This window comes from Silurus meridionalis, chromosome 27, assembly GCF_014805685.1.
Source record: "Silurus meridionalis isolate SWU-2019-XX chromosome 27, ASM1480568v1, whole genome shotgun sequence".
In the NCBI taxonomy this organism is placed as follows: Eukaryota; Metazoa; Chordata; class Actinopteri; order Siluriformes; family Siluridae; genus Silurus; species Silurus meridionalis.
This window is the reverse complement of record NC_060910.1, coordinates 14,574,660-14,590,715: the sequence shown is the minus strand read 5'-3', so window position 1 is coordinate 14,590,715 and position 16,056 is coordinate 14,574,660. Positions and strand designations below refer to the sequence as shown.

Here is a 16,056-nt window from a genome sequence, read left to right as displayed (position 1 = left end):
TAGCCTTAAATAAACTGTTTTAACTAAGAGATCATCCTTTCTGCACAGTCTACAGTAAACTGACCCACAAATTAGGACCCTAGTCAAAGTCTAGATATGTACTGTATGCATAATGTATACATAATGAGTTCAGACCTCAGAACTGACCGCAGACTTTATTAAGCTTTATACATAACACGTGATGAAACATGCGATAAAGAGCTTTCAAAGATATATTTTGTAATAAACAATATTATTTGGCAATGGACATGTCTGCACAGAACCAGAGTAAAATTTCACATTCATCATAAAACAGCCCCAGTGATCTGAAAAGCAATAAATGTTATTGAACACAGTAATAATCTTTAAATCCAGGCTAAAAACCTAGAATTGTTTTGATTAGATAAGCTTTGTGTTAATGACTTTTAGCATTATGCATGTAAGGGCAGTAGTTCTGACACAAGTGAAAAAACTCTTTCCTTGACAATGTCATACAAAATAACCTGAACATTTGGCAAATCTTGGTAAGGTTTTAGGGTATTTACAGGATGCTTCATCAATAGGGGTTATTCCCAATAGATTTGAAAACACTACTTTTAATTGTTTGAGTAAATAATGCGTGTGTTCTGTTGAAGCTAAAGTTCACATTTATTTTTTCAACCTATTATAAAGAAGGAAGCTTACCTGTGGTTGGGAAGCCATGCTGACTGGAGAAGCCTCACTGACATCTATTAGTGGTTCAGGCTCATCATCTTCCTCTGGCTCCTCTTCATCTGGGATAATAACCATGGGCTTTACATGCTCTGCTAGGGCAGAAGCTCGAAGGAAGTTTGGAGGGGACTGCAAACAAATGACTGATTAGATTGACAGTAAAAGACATGCACACACAACAAATTAAATGAAAAAAAAAAAAAAAACATAAACATAAAATATATTAGAATAGCCACCATAAGGCTCCAGATTTTACAAGTCTCTAAAACTGTGGATAACATATTTCTTAATTTAATACTGTCTAGCACACAACTCAAACTCTCCTGCTGGCATTTAATGAGACTAATAAAAAATTCAGGAGCATCAAAGCCACAACATCCATCCTCAAGGAAAACCTGCACTTAGATCGCAACCTAAATCTTCTACCTTACACTGAGACATTTGTTTACTTGCACAACACAAAGGTTATTAAAAAACTTTTTTAATTACCATATGCAAAAAATATGACCAATAATATATTAATGAATATAGCAGCTAAAATTCATTAAAAACTATAAAATCAAATGTTTCTAGAAAAAACTATTCATTATATTATTCAAACTCATTGGTTAGCATAGCTGGAGGTCTAAGTATTTATTTTGGGTTTTCCATTAATTTATCACCTACTTGTACATGTACGTATAAAAACATGGTATTTTTAGAAGTTTTTTCTTACATCAGGTAGCCGTGGAATCTGGATAAGCCGTTTGAAGTACATCATATCTCTTGCTTTATTAAAAAATGTCTTGAGACTAAAAAAAGTGCACAAACATACAAAAACATTTAGCATCTGCCAGCATGAAACTTTATATGCTACCTCTTGATTTGAGTTTAGGTTTCTGTTGGCAGAACTTTCAGGAGACTAGAAAACAACATAAAAGGACAAAACAATATAAAAGGACTTCTATATACATTGCATGTCTAGTATATGTATTTATAAGATTACTGTTTTGAGTTTTTTTGTTTTCACATTTTTCAGTTGTTTTAAACAGATGGAAACTATTATTATAAAAAAACGTATGTGGAGAGATATTTAAATAAAACACTTAAAAATAAACAAACATAAATAAAACACTTTTTTGGAAAAAAATAATATTTTTTTACACACGCTTAGTAGGAACCATTACTTTTCATATAGAAAAAAGCAAAAGTATGACTGTATGCAAAAATAAGAAAATAACAGGTTTCGCGCATGTTTTTAAAGTAATTTGAAATAGATATTTATATTTTTATTTATATACAATCTGTTCAATAAGTCCCTTCGCAGTGGCCACGTAGACTTGATAGTGGAGCAAGTTTTTAAAGCTGGCAGTGTTTCGGAGAGAAGAATACCACATCGCGATACTGTGATATAATACTGAGATATAATAAATATAAAAATAAATAAATAAATAAATAAATAAGTGAGAATAATTATGTTTCGTTAAATGAATAGTTTCTAATAAATTAGTCTACGTGGCCACTGCAGAGGGACTTTTCTAAATGCACTGTATATGTATTTTGATGTAATATGTCTATTACCTTTTTTTATAAATTACTTGTTCATTTCAAGAGACCTGTCTTATTTACTGTTGATCTTTAATGAAGAAAAAGTATTTCTTAACCTATTATGGATCTGATTAAAACACTCAATTACTAAAAAAATTGACAGCCAATTTAAATTATACTATTTTACAGTATAAAGCTTTGAGGTTGGTCTCTTCTATACTATTTGCCTTACCTGTGAAATTGATCATGGAACCTTTCACGATGGCCCTGGAGTGTATCAGGCGGTAAACCTAAATCCAAGACATGTATATTAGCACATTACAAAGGGAAACAAATATATATATATAATAGCATAAACATTTATTAAAAAATATATATATATATATATATATATATATATATATATATATATATATATATATAAACGGTAGAAAAAGACTCACAAGCATGTAACTTAAATAGCAGCTTAACAGTGTAGTGATACAGATGACTACAGTCCTGGATGACCTGAATAAGTGGTGCTAATTTACACTGCCCTGCTGTCAATGTTGAGATGGCAATAGAAGTATTGAGCTGTCGTAGAACTGTGAAAGAAAGACAGAAAACACAAAAAATGAAGAAAACTGGTGGTTTGTCTATGAGGGTCTTGATCTTCATAAAGTTTTCAAAAACTCCAAATTAGTTTGAAATACTAACTCCTAAAAAAATTATATTTGAGAGCAACAAATTATTTCAACTAAGCAGCAAACTGCTGCAACATGAGATTGAGACTAAACAGATGTGTAGCCTTAAGAAAAACACTTATCAGTGAGGCTAATCAGGAGAAAAAAAAGGTCAAACCAAAAAGGTCATGTCATCTGATGAGTCCAGATCACATCAGGGTAGTCTCATGGGGCAGTGTTATGATCTGGGATTGCTACAGTTGCTCAGGTCTAGGTTAAGCAACATTATGTGCCTTTGAATTAGGCCAGCAGTCTACTGAATTGTAAGAGTGGTTCAGGGAGCATCATTTTTTACACATGGATTGGCCACGCATTTAAAAATCTTTGGGATGTGCTGGGGAAGACTTTACGCAGTATCCTGACTCTCTTATTCTCTTATCAATACAAGATTTTGCAAGAAAAATAATGCAACTCTGTATGGAATTAAATGTTGTGACATTACATAAGCTTATTACATAATGCTAACATGACTGTGCGCTTTATTAAAATCAAAGGGTGTTTCAATGGAATATTAGTCTGTGACTCTTTTGAACGAGCAGTCTATTTTGCAAATACTGGGAAAGGATAAAGGGATTATGGAATAACTAATATATTTAAGTTAAAAATTTTGTGTGAAATATTTGTGTAACATATAAACACATAAAATAATGAATTGTGGTTGTGTAACTAGACAAGATGCACCCAAAGTAGAAGATTTGTGTTTGTCATAATAAAGTGTACAGGTCATTTATCACTGTATAAGTCACCAAGACCGAAGTTTATTTAAAAGAAATACATTACATCCATTTAAAGTATATTTCAATACTAACCAATATAATTTATAAGAACCTGTTTGTTTATATTGTTAAAATTAGCTGTAAAGCAAGTCTTACATTACCAGCATTTAAATAAATTCTTGTACATTTTTAAGTAGGCAAGGGACTGATTATTAAAACACAGACATACTAACCTGACTCAGCAAGACGAAGCTCTGTATCCATGTAATCAAACACCTCAACTGTAAGCTGGAAGCTGAGCACAGAACACAAGACTGTCTCATAAGTCATTCATGTTCTTCAGCAGCATAGATACACTCATTCATCACTATCCTGTAAATTTAATTTAACTAATCCTGTAAAACCCATTGGGATGAATAAAGTATCTACCCATCTGTCTTCAGCTGTATTAAGTGTTGGTGTTTAAGCTGGTAATGAGGTTTTAAGTCTAGAAGCAGCCTGCATTAGTTCATTAGCAGTTTTTACAAAGAGAGCAAATATGCTGTCATATCAACAAATGGTTTCAGTTGCATTAAAAATGCTCAGATACTTTAAGTATTTTTAACTGTGCTTTATTTGCTAGTCCATCTCATGCTTTCCTTAACATACACACAAACAAACCAATAATTATTATGTAGACATGCCCTTAGCTTATGCTTCCTGCACATTTTAGTATTTTAAACACATTTTAATAAACACATTTAATTTAAATAATTAAATAACATGCCCAATCAATCAACGTTTCCTTTTTCTGAAGACATTAGTACAGCTGATGTATAGTCAGATCTATCAGTAACTGCATTATTTTTTTGCCTCTATAAACTACCACATTGAATTGAATCAATCAATTTAAATCAAAGTGGTTTAACCAAATAGGTTTCATTCGTTTTTTTCATAGGTCCAAAAGTAATTGAACACTCGACTTATAAGCAGTATAACTGTCATGTGTAAACTGTCTCAATATGTGGACTATAACTAATATGCTGATGTAAGTAAAAGGGGCCGTCATTAGGCTGAAAAAACAAAAAGAACAAAACAAAACAGACTACCCGAGAGACTGCAGAAAGTCTACTAGTGACCAAATAAACAATTTGGTACTTCATAAAAATGCACTGCAAAGTTAGAAACAAAGGCCAAAAGGCCAAGAAAATTACAGAGGATTACTGAGAATTATCACAGAATTGTGTGCCTTGTTAAAGAAAAATACAGTACAACATCTAGCTATATCAAGGACATTCTAGAGGATAAAAACATACCTTTATACATGGAAATACAGTACAGAGTTTAGCTAACCACTGTAACACTCGAAAATAGAAAGGCCAGATTGAATTTTGTGTAAATATAGAAAAGCTGCTCAGGTCTGATATAAGATTAACTTGTACTAGAATAATATGAGCATAAGAGTATGGAGAAGGGTTCATATTCCAAAGCAAACCACCTGTCAACATGGTGGAGGGTGGACATGTATAGCTTCCAATGCAACTGGGTCACCCAAGAGCTTGTAAAAGCAAAGGAATGGAATATTCTTAAATGGTTGGGTCAGTCGTCTGACTTTGTTTTTCATTTTCTAAAGTATAACTAAATGCAGAAAGATCCCCAAACAAGTAGCCACTAATTGTGACTTCAGTAAATGTTTGGCAATGCATAGCAAGAAAGAAAATTCAACACTTGGTGGCGTCCATGGGTTCCACAGTCATTCACACAGGTGCTGGTGCAACTGGTGCAACAGAGACTTATCAAGCCAGCAGGTACTTTGTCTAAAGTAATATTCACAAATATCTGCTGGTACCAGAGAATTCAATTCTGGGTGACAAAAGAATAATAAGGTGGTGGTTAGACTTTCCCTCACCTATTCTTGAGATGAATTGGCTAGGGCTTCAGCTAGTTTAGGTTCACATGGGTTGGAGTCGAAGAGTGGAAGTTCCCCTCAACCCTACTGAACAACTTTGGGATGCATTAAAATGCTGACAGCACCCCAGGCCTCCTCATCAAATCAGTACCTGTTTTTACCTTGTTCACAAATCTACACATCCACACTCCAAAACCTAGTAAAAAGCCTTTCCAAACGAGTAGAGGTTATTAAACGGACCATAAATGTAGAATGGGATGTTTTAACAGCCCAAACAAATTTTATTGTCAGATGTCTAAAAACGTTTGACAATATAGTATAGTATTCCAGAGGCACTCCTCAGTGTTATCTCTTGATTTAAGGTCTCAAAAAAGTATTCACTGGTCACCTGAAAAATGTGTATGTTTGTTTACATTAAAAGCTCTGAATTAGAATATGTGACTTTTTTATTTGTAGTTTGAGAGTTCCTTTTGAATTATTAAATACAGATATAAGCCTGGAGATCATTGGGGAACACTGTGAGGAGGGACCTTCTAACAGCAAAAAATGGGCATACAGTAGCTTCCCACCCTGAGTCCCATAACACAGGAGAATTTGCATAAGAGAGTTTATTTCCACAGGTAGATTTAGTAATTGGATTATAGCCTGAATCAAACTCTAAATTGCTTGCTAGCTGGCAAGGGAGTGCAAATAGATGAATTGCTAACAGAGCATTTTTCACTTATATGGGAAGAGCTGATGTTTTCTCTAACTTTGTCACTGCACAGTTACACTACACCATTATTAATCAGGGTCATAAACAGAAAGACTCGGAGGTAAAGCTTCCACAGTTAAAACAGTGAGGCAGCCTTTAGTGGTACATATGACCACTGACAGGTGAAGTGAATAACACTGATTATCTCTTCATCATGGCACCTGTTTTATATTGCAGCAAGTGAACATTTTGTCCTCAATGTTGATGCAGGAAAAATGGACAAGCCTAAGGATTTGAGGGAGTTTGACAAGGGCCAAATTGTGATGGGCATCTACAAAACTGCAGCTCTTGTGGGCTGTTCCCAGTGTGCAGTGATCAGCATCTTTCAAAAGTGGTGCAAGGAAGGAACATTGGTGACCCGGTGACAGAGTCATGGATGGCCAAGGCTCATGATGCATCAGTATAGTAGAATTAGTTACACATACACATTATTAATGTCCGTTCCTGCTGTACGCTCCAAGACTTCATCTGTGACTTCCAGGTTGGCTCGGATTTCAGGATGCTACAAAGAAAAAAGATGCCAATAGTCATAATGATGTAGCACATAAATTGGAAAAATGTGATTAGGATCTATTTGTTTAAATAAATTGTTTCATGCTGATCAAGTTTTAAATCATTTAAATCTACTTACTGCAGTATGGAATGTCAGTTTCAGACAGAGGAGCTTGGTATATAGGGAAACAAGCTGTGCATATCCATTTTTATCTCTGGTGTTTCCCTAGGAACAATATTAAACAATCATTAATATGATCCATCCTTAGACTCTTGCTAAGAAAGCAGAACATTAACTTACCCACAGTGTTCCAGTCTCTGCAATGTTACTGTAATGTCTCATACAGTCTTGTAGTGTCTGTCAATAAAAAGAAAACACTATAGTCTTGCTATAGTCAAAAGTCTTCAACATTATTACAAACATGTTTATTTTGAATACTAATATTTTATAAAATTCTGAATATGCAGATTTATTTGCTAATTGTTTGTTTTAAAAATAATTGTCCAGAGAAGAAACTTTCTAACACCCTTCAAACAAATATCCCCTATATTTGCTCCGGAGTGTGTACACAGAAGAAGAATAGTGAATGTTATATCAAATGCTGTAGATGATGCATGAATGAATTAATGATATTATTCATTAGCTCTTTACGCCATTTACATTATATTTATATACATTCGAAAAAGGTCTGTTATGAAATCATTCCCATGGCTGAACTGAAAATGCGTGAAAAGGTTGCAAAAGACATGCAATTACATGCATAAGAGCACTAGATCTGCTTATACGAAAAAATTTCAAGCAAAGTAAAGTACAAATGGCTAAATTGACATTACTGGAAAATGTATTTAAATTAAATGTTGTTTAAATGCTGTACATCACTTAAGAGCTAATCCAAGTTTTGTCATAGATTGATTTTTTTTTTGGCAAGTAATAAAAAGGGGTGTGACATTTTTTTCACATTATATAATGAGCAATAAATGTCAACAAATCACCATGAATCTGTATAAGAAATATTACTGGCATAAACATATGAAATTCAACTGTTTCATCTGTTTCTTTTACACACTTTCAATATATAGCATAAGTGGGAAAGTATTTAAAGTGCAAGTAAGGCAAGGCCTCAGCACACTAGGATACTAGTGTTTTCTTCCTGTTGACAATTGAACACTTACGTTTTGGTGGCCGTCACGTAGAACTTTATGTAAAACATGGCAAAATTTCCAGCTAACAATGGCATTACTGGACAAAGGAAGCCCAATAGCATAGGACCAGAAAGTGTGCGCCGCCTTTTCTCTGTGAGTTCCCATGATAATTCCTGTATTTAAAGTCAAGGGCTATACATTGCAACACAACAAATTTACATAATTAATTATCCATTTCAATTTACTTACCAATAGCCAAATTATGTAATAAAATTCAGATGTAGCCCTTTTAAAAACCTTAAATAAAGTGTGCTATTAAATAAATTAATAAACTTTCAGAGCATTCATTGGAGGGGGAGAGAGTAACAACAGTTCAAAGGATACTCCGAGCATGTTTCTCCTTTACTGGTGTCTCAGTGGAGTTAATGGCTTTACTGATGCTGCTGAGCTGATGGAAACAGAACAAAAAAGAAAATACTTAATAGTTAAAAGAACATTAGTATAAACTTAATATATCAAGGAACACACACATACAAACATTATATGGAAAGGCAAAAACAGTTTTAGTATAACAACACACCTTCTGATAGAAAGCCAAATGCCTTAACCACTAAGCAAACACATCCCAGACTGGCTTGTGCTGGCAGCAAAAATTCACAAGACATCAATTATTTAAGTTGAACGACAAAAGCAGTCTGCATTAGGTTCCACTCCAGTCAGCCAAGAAAATCTGCCATGATCATGTGGAAAGATTTATTAAAATTTGAGAGTTTAAGGTCGGGAAAAGACCAAGTGATTATTTTTATCTTTAGCTTTTCTATTTACGTGTCTATGATCAGCTCAGATTTTTGTTTTTGGCTGACAAAAGTGGTACCCCAAGTTGTCTTCTGCTGTTGTAGCTATACACTTCAATGCCTATGTTGTTCATTTGTATTTTCCATCATTACTTTTGAAAAGTGATTGTGTTGCTTTAAAGATCTTTGCAGCTTCAAACAATCTGCCCGTTTTCAGCTAAACTCTGATGTCAATGGGGTGTTTCTACTGATAAAACATTCACTCAGTTAATGTTTTTTCTGAACAATTCTGTGTAAACTATGATAGACACTGTTGTATATAAAATCCTCAAACAGCATTTTTAGAACCAATATGTTTGCCATGATCAAAGTCACAGTTTTTCTTCATTCTGATGGTTAGAAACTCATGGCCTGTATCTGTGACAAATAAATCTTTACGTTTATTATCCATTACCTGCATATATGCATACTGATGATTTTTATTTGTCACAAAGTAGAAGGCAGAATACTTGCAGTGACATGAAAACCTGATTGGCTGCTCAGAAAGTGGGTATTAGGTAAAATAGACTATGAATATAAAATATGAGAAAATAAGAAAATTAAAGACAAAATTAAGGAAAATAAGAAAAGATATGTGACATATAATGATAAAGTGGTATTTTAAAAAAGTGAGGTGTGATGAGTGATAACAGGCCAAAAACAGTAACAATGATTATGACAATGTAAGGAGTTGTGTGCAAATGCAAAATGAACATGAGTATGATGAAGGGAGAACTAAGCATAATAAACTTGTGCTTGTGGGATAACACTCTTCCTCAGATTTCCCACTTTTTCTCAGATTTGGCAGCAGACTGACAGACAGTTACTAGGGTGATTAGGGTCATTTATGTTCTTAACAGCCCTGTTCCTGCATCGCCTGATGTATATATTCCACATAAAGGGAATGCTTTCTGCATATAGAATATATACTGGAGAAACCCTGTATTTGGTTAGAGACTAAAGATGATACAGTCTTTGTCTGGCTTTCTCTCCCTGAAATTGTGTGTGAGCAGATCATGTCATGTTCGTAGAGATGTGTACTCCAAGATATTTAATGCTGCTCACTCTCTCCACAGGGGTCTCACCGATCATGAGTGGAGAATAGCTCAACAATTATTTGCCACTTTTCTGTTCTCATGTAGACTACAATGGGTAATTTATATATTATAACTAGGCTTGGCTTGGATATCAAGATTCAGAAAAAATAAACAAACAAATAAATAAATACTGGCAGCTGGAGTGCATTCTTAAATCTATACCGTGTTGTATGCCTACCTGTACAGTATACTATTACAACCACTGTGTCATATCAGGGACACACACTAGATGGAGCCGTATTACCTGTCAGATAAATGACGTCTACAAGATATACGTCAGGCAACATTAAACCAGACTAAAAGACTTCAATGTGACACTGCTAGCAAAAACAAATGATCAGACATGCTATAAAACGTTGATGTATCAGTTACTGAGCAGTTCAGTACATTTGCAATGCAACATAAAATAGTCACGTCACATTAAGGAAAAATACACCAAGTCAACTTATTCAGTTTATTGTTAAGCTTAGATTAAGTGGAGCATCCTCTATATAAATCTTGTGTAGCCGATTACTCTAAACACAGTAACATATTAGAATGAAATTTATTATCTGATTCTGAACAATGTTTTATTTTGGATTCTCTCCGCCACATCTGTCTATGATTCACTCTTCAATATACAGTATCCATTTACATTTATGGATTTTAGTGCTTGATTTAAGAATTGGCGCATTAATAAAACAAATGTGATTTAAAAAAATGTCTGTTTTGTTAAAGGTTTTAATTTCACCTTTTTTATATTTATTTATTTATATTTTTTTATAAAAATAGTCAAACAGAAATTTGCCCTGCATTAATCACACGTTCATAATATATATATATATATATATATATATATATATATATATATATATATATATATATATATATATATATTATGAACAGTGCTTGCTGGTTCTATAGCCTGTCCTTCAACAATGATAAAATTATTTTATTAAACATCAGATTATAATTTGTTAACAAAGGCTGGTTCAACGCTGGATTAGTCATTAACTGAAATGCAAACAAAGTGCATACACAAAGTGGATACAAGTGCAGCTGCAACTTGTACCCAACAAATTTTTAGTTTTGTTAATTTGGCATGGTTAAACAGTAATATTAACTGATTGACAGGTAATGCAACTGGTTTATATATATATATATATATAAACACAGTTAAACTATTCTTTAGAAACTAATGAAAATATGAACAAAAGCCAACTGGGAATAAGCTGTGAGTAAAGCTGTTTGATACTAATGCAGTAAAATCAGATTCTAGGTGACAGTTATTGACAGTTACTGGACAGTTGTCCAGAAGCACCAGTAAGAATATTTTAAGAAATGGTTACAGATTAGTAAAATGAATAAAATGGTTCATGGAGTTACATAATAAATTAGAACAGCAGGAACTGATAGAGAGATAGAAACAAAGACTGAAACAAAGAAAGCTCTTATCTATATTCTGTCTGTACTTTTCTATTATTACGTTTCTTTAATTGTATTTTAAACTCGGCCTACCTGTTCTTCTCTTCCTTTCATTTGCAAGTCAAAATGCCAGACCCTCCGTGTAATGTCCATATCCTATGATAGCTCCTTCACCTATTTAAGGCTACTTGGTTACATTTCCATTTATTCTTGTTCTTTATCAGCTTGATTCAACAAAATGACCTCATGCTGCTCCAACCATAGCGGTCAAGGTCTGGAAATTACTAAAATCAAAAAACTGCTACAAATTTACTGTCAAATTAAACATTAAATTAGCTTTTCTGTCTGATTTGAAAAACTGTCTTCAGGCTTTCTGCTTGGTAAATATGCAGATATTGGTAAATATGCAGATTAATTGGAATACAGTAGCAGAGAACAGGTCAAAACTGTGGTGTTTTTGATACAATGAGATTATTAAACCTTGTAATTATAGCGAGACCTGCAGGTATTTCTGCTTGCACTCTCTTACAATGTATATGTATATCTAATCCATATCTAATAATCTTCTCATTTTGTCCCAGTGATCTCACACACACAGAAGATGGGTTCTCTTTTAAATTTTATTCCTTTCAAAATGACTTTATTTATTATTTTTTTTATGACAAGAAACCTGCACACACAATACGCACAAAATGTGAGTTAAAGCCTGAAAATGTAAACAAATTCTGCAGATTTTTCACAGGTAGCAACAAACATTGCAGCTCAAATTACTGACTTACTGTCACATTTGTACAGCAATTAATTCCTACCTACATTCAGAGGTAAAGAAGTAGTAGATCTGACATTTTATACCACAGTTAATAAGAATAAAGCATTTATTTATTTTCAAATGCTTTTTTTTATAGGAGCTGTGGTTTTATATTATGAGAGATTAATCAAGAGTGTATACTGGTGTGAGTGAAATTGATCAGAATTATAACATTTTATTCATTGTCAGTAATATTTTTTATTTAAACTAAGGAAATGTTCAGTAGGTGCTGGTAAATTGCACTGTGTAACTGTGTATGTTGCACAGATAAGATGGTTGGTTCAGCTTCTACTGCCAGTAGCAACACAGTTACGGTGCTGCTGTACAGGTGTCCATGGAAACCAGGCCCCTACAGGAAGTAGGTGTTTTTCACAGTTGTGTGAAAGGTTTTTGCCCCCTTCCTGACTTCTTTTTTTTTTTTTGCATGTTTTTCACACTTTAATGTTTTAGATCATGAAAATAATTAAAATATTAGTAAAAACTAACACAAGTAAACACAACATGCATGTTTTAAATAAAGGTTTTTATTATCGAGGGAAAGAAAATCCAAAACTACATGGCCCTGTGTAAAAAAGTGTTTGCCCCTCGTTAAAACTGTGGTTTATCACACCTGAGTTAAATTTCTCTAGCCACACCCAGGTCTGATTACTGCCACACCAGTTCACAATCAAGAAATCTCTTAAATGGGACCTGCCTGACGAAGTGAAGTCAACCAAAAGATCCTCAAAAGCTAGACATCATGCCAAGATCCAAAGAAATTCAGAAACAAATGAAAAAGTGGAAAAGGTTATTTCTAATTTCTAAAGCTTTGGGACTCCAGCGAACCACAGTGAGAGCTATTATTCACAAATGGCAAAAACATGGAACAGTGTGTGTTCCAGCCGACTAAAATTACCCCAAGAGCACAGCGACGACTCATCCAAGAGGTCGCAAAGACCCCACAACAACATTTAAAGAACTGCAGGCCTCACTTGCCTCAGTTAAGGTCAGTGTTCATGACTCCATCATAAGAAAGAGACGGCAAAAATGGTCTGCATGGCAGAATTCTAAGACAAAAACCACTGCTGAGCAAAAAGAACATAAGGCTCATCTCAGTTTTGCCAGAAAACATCTTGATGATCCCCAAGACTCCTGTTACTGTTATACCAACAGTAAAATATGGTGGTGGTGGTAGTGTGATGTCTGGGGCTGTTTTACTGCTTCAGGACCTGGAAGACTTTCTTTCTTTGATAAATGGAACCATGAATTCTGAAGGAATCCTGAATCCTGAAAAAATCCTGAAGGAGAATGTCCGGAGCAAAATTCCTCCATAGCGCTGTAACAGACTCATTGCAAGTTATCGCAAACGCTTGACTGCAGTTGTTGCTGCTAAGGGCGGCCCAACCAGTTATTAGGTTTAGGGGCAAACACTTTTGCACACAGGGCCATGTAGTCTTGGATTTTGTTTTCCCTTAATAACAAAAACCTTCATTAAGAACCTGCATGTTGTGTTCATTTGTGTTATCTTTTACTAATATTTAAATTAGTTTAATGATCTGAAACAGTGTGATAAACATGCAAAAAAGGAGTATGTAGTTAGCATTAAGAAAAAGGATAAGACATTTCTTTTGTGATAACATTGAGATAACACAATAATCTAGTTGAATCTTAGTTTTCAATACTTGGAATTGATGAATCAACTATTTTTTCTTAAAACTGACAGCTCAAAGGAACACTCAAAAGTTAATAAACATCACTTCACAGGGACACGACAAGCTATTTTCTCACATTACCTTAATTAAATTATTACAAAAATGTTTTTGGTCACAATAAAGCACGTTATGCCATAAGGCCAGCAGCGCTGTGTGAGGTAAAGACCTTATGTTACCTTATGTTTATAACCTTGCGAGACAGGAAGTCAGTGTTGACCATATGATGGGCCATATATATATATATATATATATATATATATATATATATATATATATAGCTAAAACTGTGTTGTGTTTGCAATTATTTAATAACATTAGAGCTGAGTATTTTTGTAAATTCTTTACATGTTTAGCAAAAAAGGGAATTTTGTCACAGATATATGTATGTACATAAACATATATGATATTCCAAATATATAAAATTGCATTACACAGTCACACAAGAACCCTTTTTTCCCCAATCTGTTTGACGGTTTTCTATCTCTAGGCATAAAAATAGGTTCCTAGGCTTAATATCTTCGATGTGGAAAATTAAGAGAAAAACCGTAGGCCATTACTTTATGGATTTATTCCTGTATCAACATCTACAGTATAATCAAATAACAATTGTTTAAAAGAATACGAATTATTGAAAAATGCTTGAAAAGTACTGTTTTGTAAAAGCACGGTTTTGATACGTTGTTGCTATGATTTTAATACACTTCTGCCATTAACATGACCCTAAAAAAAATGACAAGGATTCTTCATGTACACAAAAGCTCTGTAAGAGAGAAACTAACTGGCTGGATGCCAAGAGTGTGTAAAGCTGTCATTTGTGCTAAGGCAGGATTTTTTATTAAATTTAAGCTCAACTGTTTATTAGGTTTTATACCAGCATCTGTAAATGTATATATTGTTTTGTCAAACAAGTCTTTATACTGCAAAATTACAGAAATTACTGCACCATAAACAAAAGGAACATGCATGTGTCTATCAAAAATGATAGAAGAATAGCTGCCTCCAAACATCTGACAACCATTGTGTTAAAATAGACAACATATACTGTGTAAAAAGCAGTAAATATCTTTTTTCCCCCAATGGACAAAGCCAGTATTTCTAAACTTGACTACTGTGATGTGGCGGGTGAAAAATAAACAAAACAAATGTTGATTATGAAAGAAATATCCTCATTGTTTTGATGAATCACGTGTAGGTGACTGTAGACCATGCCTCTTTACCAAGACTTTTCAAATGCAATAATCACCACCTTGTTTTTAATAGACACTGTTCTCCCACAAGTATGTGATCAATAGATAATAAAAAGACTAAAGAGCGATGTCTCTTCTCATGGCTGGGATGAAGCTTTAAATGTGCACACGTCCTCAGGATCATTCCCACAGAATCTGCTTTAAGCTTTTCCTACTTCTCCTACGTGTGGTCTTTACAGCTGGTGTGATAGATCTGAACAATCGCAATAGTCCTGGCAAATGTACAGTTAAGCATAGAAATACAACCTACTGCAATATAGTACAATTATAAATAATGATTAGAATGAGTAATAAAGCAACATTTGGTCCGTTTCACTGTAACTACAGACGCAGGTGACGGAAGTTTCTCAGGCAGGTGCCACGGCCTCACACCGGAATGTGGCCGTGAGCGAGTCTAACCGGTTTGATCAGTTCACTGGTCATATAGTTTTGTGCGACATCATTAAATGACCGATACGCAAAGTAAAACATATATTTAACAAATGATTTCTCCAACTAGTTCCATTAGAATTGAGCGATCATGGCTTCCGTTTTCACCTCGCTCCCAGCCTGAAGGTGAGCTGGATGTAGTCTAAGGTTTCTGAACAATGACAACATGACATCGAAGATTTCAGCTGGTTTTATTTGGGTTTCTTCTGCATCGAAGCGCTCGTGATAAAGAAATATATTTCAGACCAGTGAATCCTGCTTGCTTACCTGCTGTCTTTCGAAACGGTCTTTTTCTTCTCCTAAACTAGTCTCCGACATTTTACTCTTCATCCGTGATGGCACCTGCCGTATCGAATTCATCCTGCGTTGTAGCTGAGGTTTCCTCCACAGATATCAGGCTGACGTGAGGAGGCTGACGTGCGGATTGCTAGAGATGAATTTGAGATGAGAATTCCGTCTAATGTTTGTAACACTGAGTAGACATAGGGTCTGCAAATGTTTCCTGTCTGTGCAGCTTCAGAAATGATTTAAATAATGGCACACCTACAGACTGAACATCTCTCTGAATCTGCTCCTGCAGTGAGCGGGTTGCCAGATTGTGCGCCTCGGTGCTCT

At 34.3% G+C, this 16,056-nt stretch overlaps 1 protein-coding gene across 2 annotated transcripts in view; it reads right to left on the bottom strand.

The window, feature by feature from the left end:
- Positions 1–16,056, bottom strand: part of hip1rb (huntingtin interacting protein 1 related b) — a 59,604-nt gene extending 43,548 nt beyond the window's left edge. The window contains exons 1-11 of one of the 2 annotated variants that reach the window (XM_046841446.1): positions 15,709–16,056; positions 8,317–8,380; positions 7,963–8,105; positions 7,091–7,147; positions 6,929–7,015; positions 6,723–6,799; positions 3,889–3,950; positions 2,661–2,801; positions 2,450–2,507; positions 1,406–1,481; positions 664–819 (exon numbers count right to left, since the gene is read on the bottom strand). In XM_046841446.1, the coding sequence (XP_046697402.1) occupies positions 664–819; positions 1,406–1,481; positions 2,450–2,507; positions 2,661–2,801; positions 3,889–3,950; positions 6,723–6,799; positions 6,929–7,015; positions 7,091–7,147; positions 7,963–8,105; positions 8,317–8,380; positions 15,709–15,801 (1,014 nt within the window). In that variant the 5' untranslated portion in view covers positions 15,802–16,056. The remainder of the gene's footprint in view (positions 1–663; positions 820–1,405; positions 1,482–2,449; positions 2,508–2,660; positions 2,802–3,888; positions 3,951–6,722; positions 6,800–6,928; positions 7,016–7,090; positions 7,148–7,962; positions 8,106–8,316; positions 8,381–15,708) is intronic. The other variant, XM_046841447.1, reaches the window with a different exon arrangement.